At 45.1% G+C, this 15,181-nt stretch overlaps 1 protein-coding gene across 1 annotated transcript in view; it reads right to left on the minus strand.

Annotated features, from left to right (window-relative positions):
* Positions 1 to 15,181, minus strand: part of RBFOX2 (RNA binding fox-1 homolog 2) — a gene marked incomplete at its 5' end in the record, with an annotated part of 168,826 nt that overhangs the window by 43,718 nt on the left and 109,927 nt on the right. Inside the window, 2 exons of the mRNA XM_082308769.1 lie at positions 1,521 to 1,667; positions 12,224 to 12,448. Coding sequence (XP_082164895.1) covers positions 1,521 to 1,667; positions 12,224 to 12,448 — 372 coding nt within the window. The remainder of the gene's footprint in view (positions 1 to 1,520; positions 1,668 to 12,223; positions 12,449 to 15,181) is intronic.

Here is a 15,181-nt window from a genome sequence, read left to right on the forward strand (position 1 = left end):
CATCAGGACCCCCACATCTTTCACTGCAGAGCATCTTTCTAGACAACCGGCCCCCAGCCAGTATTGCTGCAGGGGTTATTCCCTCCCAGGTGGAAGGCTTGAAACTCACTCTTGTTGAGTATCTTAAGATTCCTGTCAGCCCATTTCTCCAGCCTGGCCAAGTCTCTCTGAATAGAGCCTTGCCCTCCTGCATTTTGACCACTGCTCTCCGTTCGGTCTCATCCACAAAATAGCTTCTTACGGACACAAAAAGCTTCAAGAACAAGGAGAAAAGATCTCTCACAATATATAGCAATTGGGACTCTTGCTGGAGACCATCAGTGAAATTTTTAACAATTCTGCACAGTTTGTTCACTTTGTACTGTCCAAACTATTAACGGATAAGCCCAATTCTTCTCTCATTTATAGCAGCCTAAGCTTGAAGTCCATGAATTTGACACATTTACAATACTGTAACACTGCTCTCTGTGTGAGAGTGTGTGTGTGTGTGCACGCATACACACCCACACAGATGGCTCAAGAGATGCAACAACTGAAACAGGAATACTGCAGAATTTGGAGGAGCAGCTGGCTATGCAGTTAGGACCAAGGTATACACTCAAAGCCTAAGGTGGCAACAGGAACCTTAGCTTTGGTCTTTCCTGACTTGAGTCCTCTGCACTGCACCTTAACAGGCAGCAACTGTTAGCTTTATAAATAATAAGAAATATTTCTGAAGACCTTGAAACATGCCATCAACCAAGGATGCTACCATCATATCAACAAGTCAAATATCCACGATGATGATGACGATATACAGATAACTTCACCTGAAGGTTAGGTCATGAAGCATCTAGCTCATTTATCTCTGTGTTCACATGGAATGAGTCACCACCTATACTCCTGTGAACAAACTCTTGCTCAAAGAGCTTATAAATTGAGAATGATGAATAGCACACAAAGATTAAGGAAGACAAACTATTTTCTCAGAAGAAACAGAACGTGTATCATACACAATGTAAAATACCATTGGACTTGCACTAGCTTTTCCACATGCAATTGCTAGTTGGCCAGTTCCTTGCAGCAATTTTTCATCATAGAAGTGGATCATGAGGAAAGACATAAATATTTCAACAAGTTTCTAAGCAACTGAAAAACAGTGCTTTCCAAGGGATATATTAAGTCAATATTTAATCCTAGTCTTTACTGGGAAATAAGGTGAAGTTTTGTCTTGTTTTTTTGTTTGGGTTTTTTTTTGTTGTTGTTTTTTGGGGGTTTTTGTTTGTTTGTTTGTTTGTTTTTTACAAACTAGTTGTTAGGTTACACTGAACATCTTGATATGAACACCATAGTTATAGTTTTCATGTATATTTACCAGCTGAGGTAAATGCTACCAATCGTCCTAGTCCTGCAAATATTTTACAGTGTGCTGACTAAATTGAAGGGGAAGGGCTTTTCATTCACATGAATACACCAGCACCACGTGTCCCACCTGTGGGGAAGGAGAATCTGCTATGCCTTAAAAGGCACTAGTAACTTACCCCGAACATCTGCCGAAGGTCAGGATCTCGAAAGCGGAAGGGAATGTTAGACACATGAAGCCGTTTTGGAGTGGATTTGCTCTCGGTATTCTCACTGCTCTGCGTCTGTGATTGCTGTCCATCTGTCTGTGCCCCTCCTTCTGTCTGCTGAAATCAGAAAGACAAAAGCATGTGCATGAATAGAAACCACACAAATTCCTTTCACGTGCTTTGTCTAGCTCTTTTTAGGTATTAGTACTACACTTGCAATTGCAGTATCTAGCACTTGACAATTATTTTGATAAAGCCAGTAATGCTTAGCAATTGATCTGTTGTTCTTCCCCTCCCTTTCCATGAGGAAACAGTAATGAGATCTCAGCCTCCCTCCCCTCACATCACCTTTTAGCTTAGTAGATTTGCCTTTGGTTTTCTTAAATTGCTTCTCTCTTTTTCTCCTGTTCTTCCTCACTTCAGCTGCCACCATATGAAAGCTCTAATGAAGAGGCGGATCTTTCATATCCTGAAGCTGGGAGGTAGTACCGCCACTCTAATCTCATGTGGCAGGATGTTCATGCAATCATCAAAATCCCACAGCTGAAGTGGCAGCTCTTCACTGGGCCAATACCAGAAATGCATCCCCAGGCAAAACGGCATCTGCTCTGTCAAGCTCCCTTCAGAGAAACATTACCCCAAAAGGAGATCTATAATTAAATGGTAAAATCCATATATGAACAGCTTACGGATGTCTTTGATTAACTTTTCTCATACATTTAGAAGTCAGCCCAGGGACAGGAAACAGTTATTGCCACTGTAGGATTTATAAAAACTCAAAGTGCTACTTTCTGCTACCAGTTCCACAGCTAAAACAAGGGAATTTGTTCCAGCATTCCCAAGCACTGACTGGTACAGCAAAGCCAGGTCAAGGGGTGGGCCGGGGGTACTTGTGCACAGAAAAAGTACAGCAAGGCGGCAGAGGAATAAGGGAGACCAGTGTGCCAGAGGAGAGACCTAACGCCCCCAGAGAGATGACTGGCAGGGGAGAAGAAAGGAAGAAGAATCTCAGCCACTTGTGTTAAGCTTAGACTAAGAAGTGGTAAAATTTGAGCACAGCACTCAATATAAAGGCAAGGCCCCTTAGCAAAATGGCTTGATGAGAAAATGGTATTTTTCGCACTTCAGTCAGAAAAATGACCTCAAAAACTCAGAGCTACAGAACAAAGTAAACTACAATTTGGTCGGTTTTATTGCTCTGTCCCTTTCCAAGAGCATGCATTGACAGGCCAAGGTATTCAAAGAGCAGCCACCCACTCACTCTGTCTCCTACTGCTTGCCTCAGCCTCCTAGGAATCATGCTTTGACCACCTGTGTGATGCACTTTTAAGTGTCATTTTGTTTCTTTAGATGCCAACCTGACTTCTTCCTTAACCCATCAAGTGAAAAGAAGTTCTAAGAGAAGGCAAGGACCATGTAATTGCTAGAGTCAGCCTTTTTTAGGCACCTTCAAGAACACACACAGGCCTTAAAGATTTAAGGGGGGGTGTGTGTGCTGTTTTGGAGCCTCCCCCCCATTTTAAATACATAATTTGTGTATCAAAGAGGAAAGAAATCTCAGGGGAATTGCCCACACTGACTCCCCAACCACTGACTGGACTTGCTAGACTGCTTTGCACATCATTCAATATACAACGCTTCACGAATATTTGGAAAGAAACATCTCTCCACAGATAAACTAAACTGGCAACATTAAGAGAGCTTCTTCTGGCCAGAAATGTCTCTTACAGACATAACCCTGAACTTGTATATTGGTTATAAAGCACTGACAAGAGCAAGGAAGCAGAAAGCACTGGGGTCTTGTTGCACTGAGCAAAGCAGTGGCAGCTTTCCATTTTATTTTAGTAGGGCTGCGCCGGCAGGACAAAACATGTTTGATCTAGTTAATATAAATTAAGCTGTGACAGGAAGAAAGAAGATACCGCCCTGTGAGTATTTCTACTTCCCAGAGCCGTGCAAGTCTCAGGAGAAGCCTAGCAGGATGAAGCATTTTTATTTGGCTAAGACTCATCCATCCCCCAAACATCCAATTTTTGAGAACAACCTCAGAAACTTCCATTTGATCGTATCTAAAAAGCTGCCTCCCCCTCTCCAAGTTCCCCCTCTTCTCCCATCCTCACCTCTACGGCAAAATGCATCTCCAAACATACAGAAAGTGCACCCTACGGGAGGAATCGATGCAGCTCGCTTGCTATTAAATCACACCATGCTATTTGGTGGTTTTATTTTTACGACTCCATCAGAGTCCTTTGCTCCTCAGGGCAAATCTGTCCAAGAAGGGCAAAACATAGGAGTAGCCTATCCATCACCACCATAGACAACACCTGCAAGCGAGTGCTCCAAAATAACTCCCCAAAACCATCAACACTCCTGCTAAAAGGGATCTCTACAATCCATTTTGGAGCCCTGCTAGTGCAATTTGCCAAATCCCATGTTTTCTATGGCTTTGCATGGAATTGGCAAGTGGGCAAATACCCATGCACACAGGTGCATCCTCAAACATACACACTAGTGCATCTATCTGCAGTGTCAATGAGGAAAGACACAGATTCTGACTGGTGATGACAAAAATGTTTTAAATTCAAATACAGGTTGCACAGGACTGGATCTGCCACTTCCACAGAGGAGGAAGCTGGGAGGTCATCTGCACTCCTCTCCCATCCATTTGTTCACAGGCAGAGGGCAGAAGTCCTTTCTTACCAAGGGTGCGATGTATCATGTACAGTGGCCTGCTCAAAAACAGTCACAGCTGTTCCTGCATATGGCAGAGTGCTGCTGCCACATAGGAGTCATTTTGCAGCATCTGAGATGTGTACAGTAAGACAAAGGCTTCAAAGAGGAGAAAAAATAGAAGGAACAGGGGATCTCAGTCCACTCTTACCTTTTTGACTACACTAAGAGTCCCCAAATGCTTTTCAGGCTTTCACATATCCTGATTTTTCAGCAGTAGTTTAACATTAAATACCTTCTCTCTCTGGATGCTGTAGCTCCCTCATTTCTATCGTCCATGGCCCTAAGGTAAGATTTGAACTTTCAGCCACTGTAACATTAGCTCAATACATTTGTCTACTGCCACACATTCAGCTACAACATAAATGAAAGGAATAGTCTCCTCAGATCTTGCCTTTTTTTTTTTTTTCCTTCCCCTTTTATAGTTATTCCTTGTCTTAATTCATTAGGAAGGAGATGAAAGGAAGGGCCTGGAGCCTGTTCTCAGGCAGCACATAATGGAGACTGGCAACAGCGCTACCCTGACCAAGTCAGATGATAAAAGCCCGCATTTCACCGAGTGCCCACTCCCCACCCTCACTCCTTCCCCACACCGAGTTTCAGCTCCTTCCTTCTGGCCTCATGTCAACACTTCACAGCAAAGAACCTGCCCTCTCCCTTCGTTACAGAGATTCAGCTCGGAAGGGAGCTAACACATGTTCCCTAGGTCTCAATGCCTGTCATCAGGCAACACAGAGACATGCTGCAGCACGGATCCTGCGTTTAGAAACAGTACTGGATCCACCTTACCTCCTCAGCATAGTCTGCGTAACACGTGCAGGTGATAATGTCATACGTGTGATAATGCCTGCACGCGCAAGCTTTGAGCTCTGCTCAAGGTCACCGAGAAATGCATTAGAGCTCAGGACACGCACAATACGTGCTTCACTTTTAACTACTTGCTGCCTGTGCCCCCGTGCCAGATCCTCCCTTAAACCTGCCAGCAGTAAGGAAACCCTAAGCAAGAAGAGGCACCTGCCAAGAGAAGCATGGATGTATACATGTGCACATATGCATGTAAAAGGGAAGAAGGGCACCTGGCAACACGAGGGTGTTCTGAAAGGTTTAGGGGCAGCTCTACAATCATCTTCCCACCTCTCGACTAGACTCTTCTGTCCTACAGCAGCTGGTGAACAAGCAATTGCTGAGGATTTCTCCATGGTGGGGGGGAGGCAGGGGCTCCAGCGCCACCTGAGCTCCGAGCAGATCTCCATCTGCATGGCCAGACAGAGGGCTACCTCCCTGACGAGCCAGACAAATACCAGTGTGACAGGCCAGCACAGAGACTATTAATACCCAGCACATTCTGTTTCCATCTCCCACTTGCTTCTAGAACTGGAACCGCTTCAGGTCCAAGTTATAGAAAAGCAAAAAACAACCCCCCATCCTCTCCCCCAGGAAGCAGGCGGTCCAAAATGTTGTGAATCAATGAGGAGGTTAAGAGCCATAAATCACTGCAAAGAAAATATTTACAAAATACAAACTGCAACTAATAACTATATTTAAAAGGGGACTTGGGTGGCTTACAAACTCTGGGAGACAGACTGTGCTCACTGCTTCTAGACCAGTCTTGGATAAAAAAAAAAAAAAAAAAAAAAGATCAAGAGCTTGAGGAACTGTGTGGAGACAAGGACTGAAAGCTATGACGGGCAGAAGGCAATCTTCCCACCGCAAAGTAGAGTGCAGACAACGTGGGAAGATCTCTGCAACTTCTAGTGAAGAAGCCATGTCAAAACAACCAGTTGCCCACCAATGAACAGATATCCACTGAGCAGGTTTGGTGGAAAAACGAGTGAAGAATTAGGCACTAGACGCAAAACCCCTCTCTGCCCCACCACACTCTACCAGAGTAGGACTGAGGTCCTACGTATCCAAGAGCAAAGAGCATGGGAACTTCTGCTGCTTAAATGATACTTGCTTAGCAGACAGAAGACTTCAGGGATAGTAATCACCTTTCAGCAGCAATAAATACAGTTTTAGAATTATATCCATGTACTTGATTTTTCAGAGAAGCTAGCAGTGTTATATTAAAAAAAAAAAAAAAAAAAATCGGACTACACTACAGGCATAATTAACAATGTGCCCAAGTACTCTGTATGCCAAAAACTGGACAAAAAAAATTGCTAAGGATGTACCAAGTAACTTCTGCTAGGCTTTTAATAGCCTGTAGTCCGATTTTTTTTTTTTTAATATAACACTGCTAGCATCTCTGACTATATTGAAAACAGTTAAATAGTTCTGTTTTCAATATAGTCAGATTAATTCGGGGCATATTTTTTCTGATTGCTAGTTACCCGTTTTCAGACATACTGAGGCTTAAGTCATTTTGTTCACTTTTCTCATTAAATAAAGATACACCCCATCTGAAGTCAGAACACAAGCCTAACGTAGGAAAGCACATAGGAAGCTTCACTACCTATCCTGTACAACGAAGACATCTCTGATGTGTCAGGTAACATTTTCCATGTAAGGATGTTTAAAATTATTTTGTTTTTCTGAGCAGTATTTTTAATAGTATTCCTTGGTGCCCCCCCCCCCCCTTTTTTTTTCTCCTTTCAATAAAGTGGTGAAATGAAGCCCCCTGAAAGGCTTGCTCTGCTGGTCACAATGTCAAACCCTTTGTGAGCAGTTCCAGCCCATTCCTCACAAAACAGGGATGCCCTGACCAGGCGAAGGAGGCAACAAGACTTCCCGAGATGGTGGTCACCCCTGGACTGTTCCATTGACAGTGGCAGAAGAACAGCCACACAGCGACAGACTAAGATCCATCCAGCCCACTATCTTCTTTCTGACAGCAGCCAAATCTGTGGCATCTGTGGAAGAACCTAAGAACAGGGCAAACGTTCAGTGATTGCTCTCCAGCACAGCCTCCAGCAAACTGAGCCAGCTTATATCTCAACTTCCAAAACATCCTATGGACAAGAGTTCCAATGCTAAATTCTTCATTATATAGAAAAAACAAGAAACAAAACCCTGATTTTTTTTTTCATACATGGCACCCCATTATTTCCTGCATGCATCCTAGTAAGTGAAAATGGGCAAGTTCCCTATTTTATTTCCCATACCATTCAATATTCTATGTACTTGTCATATGCCTTCATTCCTGTCAGCTCTTTTCGTAAGTGAAGATTTCATTTCTTCTTATAAAGAACCTGCTATATCCCTCTCATCATCACTATTATCCTTCCCTGTACTACTTCTAGATCTGCTATAACCTTTGAGATATGCAGAAGTACTACAGCTGTATACACTAATATAATGATATTTGCTGATTTATTTCCTATTTTTCTTTAGAAATCATTTTTAAATCTGCCTCACTAGACACAAGTCTACAAGTGCTGACAATAATCTGCTTCATACTCAAAATAATAAAATAATCTGCCTCATACTCAAAGCAAATTCCTGATGTTAAATGTCAGAGTTTGCTACCTCAAGACAGCAATTTCCAAGCTGAGGTGGCCAAACAATCAGCAGCTAGCTACTTATCTGAAGCTAGTTCTTCCTCATGTCTACCTGCTCAGCAGTATCAAAAGATAAGTGAGGATATTCATTAAACATATTCTTCACCTGAAATACCTCACATGAGCAATTGCTTTAATTACTAAAGTGATGAAAAATAATTACAGAGGAAAATTCTGCAATCTCAGACTAGGCAAGAAATACCCAAGGGAAAGTCATCATTATAACATCATCCATGTGTTACAAAAGTCAGACGAGGAACCCTTGGTGCCATTGGCTCCCTTCTTTCCAAACCCTTGCTAGATATATGGGGCACAGCCAGATGACCGAGCAGCTTCCCTGTCTTGCTTTGGAACATGATACATAGGGGTCTCCCACCACAGACGTGTCTCCTTTAAGAAATCAGCAAGTCAATATCGCTTTATGGTATAGCGGATGAGTTAAGTATGTTTCAGTATGGCACATCAAGAAGCCAGGAGACAAGATGCTCAGTAATTAAATAATGCTTTATATTGGTTCATGACAACGTAACACCAAGGCGACAGCACCTGCCATTTCCATGCAAAGTAATTTACATAAACTTACTCCTCTACTTCTATACCTCCAGCTGCATTCCATAATTTATACAGACATACAAATTCTTCCCTCTGACATTAACAAGAGAAACGAGTTGAATAATCAGCTCGCAGTATTAAGTGCATTGCATTTACTATCAAGCAAGCTTTTTTAGTTCAGCGGATGATTAATCTTCCCTCCGCAGGTAGAGTACCAGGAGATGCAGAGAGCTGACAATTGCTCTCGGCTTCTGGCCATGCACTCCATACGCTTACCTTGCAACAACAGCATTTGCTGGATCCCTCCAAGAGCTGCTCTAATTCATTAACCCAGCAAAAGAATTGGACAGCTTTCTGCCAGGTCAGTGAATTAAAGTGGCTCACGTAAGGAATGCCAGAGCCAGTAAATAGGAGTGGGAGTTTGCGCTTGGAGCCAGATCTCTCCTTTCTGACAGCAGTGAATCTTTAGATCAGCTCAGCTGCCAGAGGTACTGCAGCCTAATTAGCATCTCCACTTACAGCTCTCTGTGCTGGGTGTCTCCATTAGGATAAGCACGGTAATGTAAACCAATAAGGGAGAAGAGGGAAGAAACCAGGCGACCCAGCACCATAAGAAATTAAATGGAGAGCGTCAACGGTTTAAGAGACAGGCTGCAACAGGCAGACTGAGTAGGCCAAATATGGTCTGGTACCTCAGTCTATTTTTAAGCCAGGTCTTTCAGCTGTGCTTTGGGACAGTATCAAGAGAAAGGACAGATGCTTGGAGACGGAGACTGGGAGACCCACATGCCAGGCAAGAAACAAAGCCCCACAGATGAGGCTTGATCCTACAATGAAGAAAGATTCCAAAATATTAAGCTGTATTACACCATCTATTGTGCCAATTTCTTTTCCATGCCCCTGCTTCGAGAGCTTTGAATGCTTTCCAGTACACTCAGACCTCCAGAACCACACTCATCCTTAGCTGATGACACCAACCAGTCATTCCCCTTTGCTCAGGGCTTTTAGACTGCGTAGGAAGGCACGGACTTTGACTCTCAAAGTTTATTTTACTTAAGTTCACTGCCAATGTTTGACCTCAGGCTTCCAGACCACTCTATTAACTCAGACACCACCGCTAATCTCAAATCATTCAATGTGACTTGCCTGCCAGAATCTGCCACATTTCTATGAAAAGGTGCTCCCACCCAGTGTGTTAGGGCCCATTACATTGCTGCATAACATCTTACCAACCAGAAGAAACTCTCCTTTCCATGAGGGACCTTTAAGCCACCCCATATTCTCTGTTACTTTTGCAATTATCCTGAAGGCTACCAGCCTGAAAAGCAGGAAAGCCCCGCCATCTGAGCACACCTTTTGCTATCTCGCTCTGTCCTGCCAACTGGACTAAGCACAGGCCTTGTTCTTAAAAGCAAGGAGAGACCTTATCTGTCTGGCTGAAGGAATTTCTGAATCATCCCATGGGAGCACAGGCTTCAAGTCAGCAGCTAAAAAATCCACCGGCTGTTCGGTCTGGGGTATCGCCTTCACACACATGACAGCAGCTGCGCTTGTCAGTCGCAATAATGGGAGGGAGGGATCATACATCACCCGCGATGACTTTTTGCTCTGTTAAAGGTAGCACCGTTGTTTGAGCAAGACAACAAAATGGTGAAAGGGAAAGATGCCTTAAAGCACAGCAGTCTAGTCCACATGGACTGAATATATATGCCAAATAAGTAATAACCAGCATGTGTCATGGACAAGACGCTTGACATCAGCTGTAGATGTTCAAGGTGAAATAACCAACCCATTCTGCTGTATTTTAATAGCATGCTTTAGCTTGAGTAACTACTGAGCCTTCTTCCTTCCCCTAGTTCCTACATCATTAATCAGCGTACTGAGAAGGAGAAAAGTTACAAGCAATTACATCCCAAGGCAGCCCACAGAATCAAAATAACTTCATACAGAAGGAGTCCTAGACAGAAAGATAAAGGGACTCAGAAGATCCAGGACCCTATGCATGTGAAAGTCTGGCATGTGGAAGGCCTTTGGCTGAGGCGCCTTCCCCCTCCCGCTGGATTTCTTCTTGTGCCACCATCTGGGATCCTCTGGGTTTGATCAGTCCCAGCCATAGCAGCAGCAGCAACGCGCTCGTCTGCACCCCTACCCTTTCCCAGCTAGCTACGGTCTGCAAGCTCGACTCTGCGCACTCAGCTCGCACATCTTTAACCACGTCAAATGGTCAGACCAGACGTGCCCACCTGCTTCCAACAGCCAGTACAAGCGTTATGTGTTATTCAGCCTGCTTCTCAGATAACCCCTGCCAGTCTGGCTCCCTCCGCAGCCTCCCGGCAACACCACTGCCTCCCAGCAGTTTCCCAGCAACGCTCCCTCCCGCACAGATGGGCTCCCAGTCTCTCCTCGCAGGCTAGCCAGCCTCCCCGTGCACTGTGGGCTCCTCGGAGCCGGCATTAGTTGATGAAACACAGAGCTCGGTCCTGCAGCACCACAGAGATGGCTCCTAATATGGAAGCGGAGCAGCAGGGTTGGCAAGAGCTTACATCCAAGGTCAAGGCTCACATCATTTCCATTAAAAAGAAACACTCTTAAGCTCTGGGCAAGGATGGGAACAGCAAAAATACATGGGGAAAGCCACTGCCCTGTTTTATTCCCCGTTTCCAGCTTTCCCATCCAACTGGCAGTGCTCGAGATAGCTGTTTGCTGGAGATGGGCAGCCCAGATCTTATGGGTTGGAACAACATTGGACAATCTGGTACTAAAACGATGACTTGCATTTCTGCACACTGCACCAACTCTAAGTTTTATTTCCAGCCTGATCTCTTCTCATTTACATTTGTGTTTGCTGAGTAAGGCACCTGAAGTTCCTTTCGCGTGCTTTCAATGTGCTTTACAGGGTTTGTACTCTTATTCTCCTTCAAGATGCTGAAGTTGTGGTGCTCCCAGGATGAACTCCAAAAAATATCTCAACAAAGTCATAACCAGCGGTATCAACTGTGCAGCCACTGCCCAGGACAGAAGAAGCAGAGGCACACACCAGGAACCATGCACGCCCGAGCTGGCACTATCAGTTCTTCCAATCATTGGCACTGAATTCACTCAGTACTTACTGAGAGGGGGAAAAAATAATCCCTACGAGCCAAACGCCCAACTACAAGTAAAACTGAAAGCATTAACAGACTAAATCCGCCCCTGAGCACCGAAGGCTCTCACCATAAGGCTCTTTATTAGGAAGTTAAGTCTTAACAAGTGGCTTAAGGGGTGGATAAAGCTTTTCCTGGGATAATCTGCCAGCATGTTGCCCAGTGCCAGTTCCAGGCTATGGGAAGAAGAAAGCAAAAAAATATATAAGAAGGTGAAAATCTTTGTTTGGCCCAGTAGCTGAGAGGTCCTCTCCTATCTTTGCTCCCTCAAGCTCCCTGCCATCTTCAGAAAGTCAAAGAAAAGTTATTTTGTACTCTGCTAGTTTCCTGAAAACAAAAAGACATTGGGATTACACCTACAATGCACGTGGTCACCCTAATCCTTTGTACTGTCAACCTTGCAGAATTTGCCTCCATCACATTCGTTGGAACCGTTTGCCAATTAACACAAAGTAATTAGCACTTCTGTAAAGGACTGTCTTCCGACAACGCCACCATGGTAGAAACACTGTGATCCCAAGTACTACTGCCCTTTGCAGACACCTATTTACAAGGCGAACATGCACAAGGGGAAAGACAGGAACCTAGTAATGGAAGGTCAGAAGCTATGTTCTGTTTATAATTCTCTCCTTTTCAAGTCTACAGCTGATTTGCCGCATACTTAAGAAACAGTCGGCAATCTAATCAATGGCTGTTTTTTCCCAAAGCACTGTGCTGCTCTCCTGGCTCTGCACCCTTTTGCACTTACTGCAAGAGATCCGTTCTGCGTGCTGGCCGTGTTCGTGCTCTGCTCTCCATGCGGCTGCGTGCTTCCATAGAGCGTCAGATTGTGCTCGCTGGTCTGGCCTGCATAGTCCTGAGTGTGTGGCACCCCATACTCTGTGGGAATCCCGTTCTGTGGGGGCGGCGGAAATGGGATTGTGGTGAATGGCTGCACCATTGCATCAGGAGTTGCTGCTGGCTCCTGGTTACCCTGAAGAAAGGGAAAAGGAGAAAACAGCTTTATACTACAGAAGATGGATAAAACATCAGCCTGAGAAGTGATATACGCACATGTGCTCATGTGAATATCCCACCCACCACCACCAGAATATTTCAGTCTTTATTATCTTCTCTATCAAAAAGAACATGCCTTGCTCCTCTGAGCCATGACAGTGTTTTCTTAGTCTTTTTTGGGCAACTTTCTCACAACCGGGTGGCATACGGAGAACAAATTATGGGGCTTGCAAATTGCATACCCCTGTAATCTCACACAAGGCTTTGCGCACAGTAAGGCATTATTTGGGAAGGGGGAAGAGGCACTGAAACATTAGAATGGAGAAGGAAACAGACAGAAGAACAGGGTTCTTTAATATGCCTAGAAGTACTATATCTGGGTCCATCTCCTCCAGCCTGACCCTCGTGGCTCCGCTCACAAGCAAGCATATTGGGTGGTTCAGAGCACACTCTTCCCTGTTGTGTTACAGCGAGAGAAACAAAGTTCTTGTTTTAAAACTTATCTGTGCAGCAGCCCCCTCCTTTGATCTGGCAGCACTGAGTACAGAGCGTGGGTGCTCAGGTACCAGTCGCTGCAATACCCCATTTGCTTTGTGCTGATGGTGCAGAAAACACCGAAGAGCTGTGGGACCCGAGTTGAGAACACAAGTCTGGAGCACACTCACTCTCTCCCCAGTCCTGAGCATCACTACCATCACACAAGGCATAAATTACCCACTCCTCCCTCAGCTTAGGGTATCCCACAGAGACCTCTACACTAGGACAGTGGACTTTTTAGCAGCTTTTAGCACTGCCTTAGATGTAGCTGACACCAACCATATGACTCAGAAATAGACAGCTGACAGTGCAAAATATATCCCCAAAAGACAGTAAAAAACCTACCCCACCATGCCTGAAAAACCACCCAAAGCAAACATGAAAGCATGCAGCCCTGCAGCTGCTGCAGGGATCTCACAGGGGGGGAAGCAGGGAGCTGCATTCAGCCACCTGGGGCGAAGGAGAACAGCCCTGACGTTGAAACCCAACCCTGGGAAGCCCAGGCTGCTGCACCGTTCCTACTGCTTCCACCGCCACAGCAGAAAAAAACCCACGGAAGAGATTTATGAGAGGAGGGCTGTTTGATTTATGTGCGTGTCAACAGACTAATCCCGATTTTAAATTTTGGCTGCTGTTCCAGCCCTGGGTCCTCCCCCACAAAGCCCGGAGGTGCTCGAGCCTATTCTGACACCAGCATGCTTAAATCAATGGAGTAAGAGAGCAGCAGACCTTATCCCGCAGATAGGAAAGGCGGAGTGGGAATTACCAAGCAGCCGTTCAGCAGAGAGCGTGCAGGGGCTGACGGACCTCCAGTGAAGCCGGACAAACCTTTCAGTCCCTTTATCAGCCTACCTGCAGCTTTCCCTTCCGGGCGAAGGATACAATGATAAATGCAGCGCACCTCCAGCCAGCACCGGGTCATTCAGACACTGGCTGAATCCCAAATTTGCTCTGACATTAGTCTATCTGGTCTGCCTCCCCTGGGGGCCACGTGGCCACGCGCTCCCGCAGCTGGGGAGAAGGAGAGGGAAGGGCATTCAATACCACTTAGCGGAGCTGAGCTGCAGCCGTGGCCCGCGCCGAACAACGGACGGTTTCATTAACTAAAGTCCAGCCGCTGCAAAGCCTTGCTGCCTGCAGAAACACAAAACTCCGCAGCCTTATCTGAGAAAGAAAAATTCAGGCAAGCGTGCCAGCCGCGGCCAGCGCTCGGTTCCTTGCACGCGCTCCCCCGAGCCACTGCAGCCCTGCGTCGCACGCCAGCAGCTCTGCGGAGGTTTTTCACGCACCAAGCACGTTTTCTGAAAGCAGAACCAGGTTTCCCCCCCCCCCCAAAAGGAGAGCAGCTCCTCCACTTCTGCTCACTCCTCTGCCCTTCTCAGCTTCAAAGGAGGGAGCTTCTGACTCGACCTAAACCATCATCAAGATCTGCAGGGCGAGTTTTACAAACGGGAGGGAGAAGAGGCTGAATGATGGTTATCCCACTGCCAACCAGGTACCAGCAACCCCGTTGCTCACCTACTCGGAGTATTTATCCCCTGTCACGACAGCTCCACTCCGTCTGCATACTGCCTCCTTTTCAAGCTCTTTTGCTTACAATATTTCATTATATCCAATTGTCTGCGTGCTTCCATACAGCCCATGTTGTCTGCCCGCTTTTTGTGTTTAAAATAGGAGCTAAATAGGAAACTGATTTTTTTTTTTTTAATTTTTTTATTTTTTTTTTAGAATTTTAAAAACTGGTAGGGTAACCCCAGGAAAGACACAGTAGCAGAAACTATTTCCAATTTTCTTAGAACAACCTAGATTTACAAGCCAGCACTACCCTGGACAGGAGGAAGAGAATGCTAATTAGCCATAAACAAAACCTATTCTGCCATCCTCTCAACGGTGCAGGGCTGCTCCCCAAAGGACATACTCCGGCGTTTTGTTTAATCTCACTCTTAGACTACTTAAAATGCCAGCCCATAAACCTTATATAATCTTATTTTCAAAGTTTTTACCCCTCAGTTAATACTGTTCCTTCCAGTTTAAACACATTTCAACTTTTTAAATATTTTCTCTCCCTTCTTCAATTATCTACAAATGTTTGAAGGACAAAAAATGCTTTCTCTCTTCTGTTGCTTGTGGTGTTTTGATAATACATATTTATTTTGAGCTTAATCACACCCCG

The sequence above is a fragment of the Platalea leucorodia genome, assembly GCF_965183815.1.
Source record: "Platalea leucorodia genome assembly, chromosome: 4".
NCBI classification, from domain to species: domain Eukaryota; kingdom Metazoa; phylum Chordata; class Aves; order Pelecaniformes; family Threskiornithidae; genus Platalea; species Platalea leucorodia.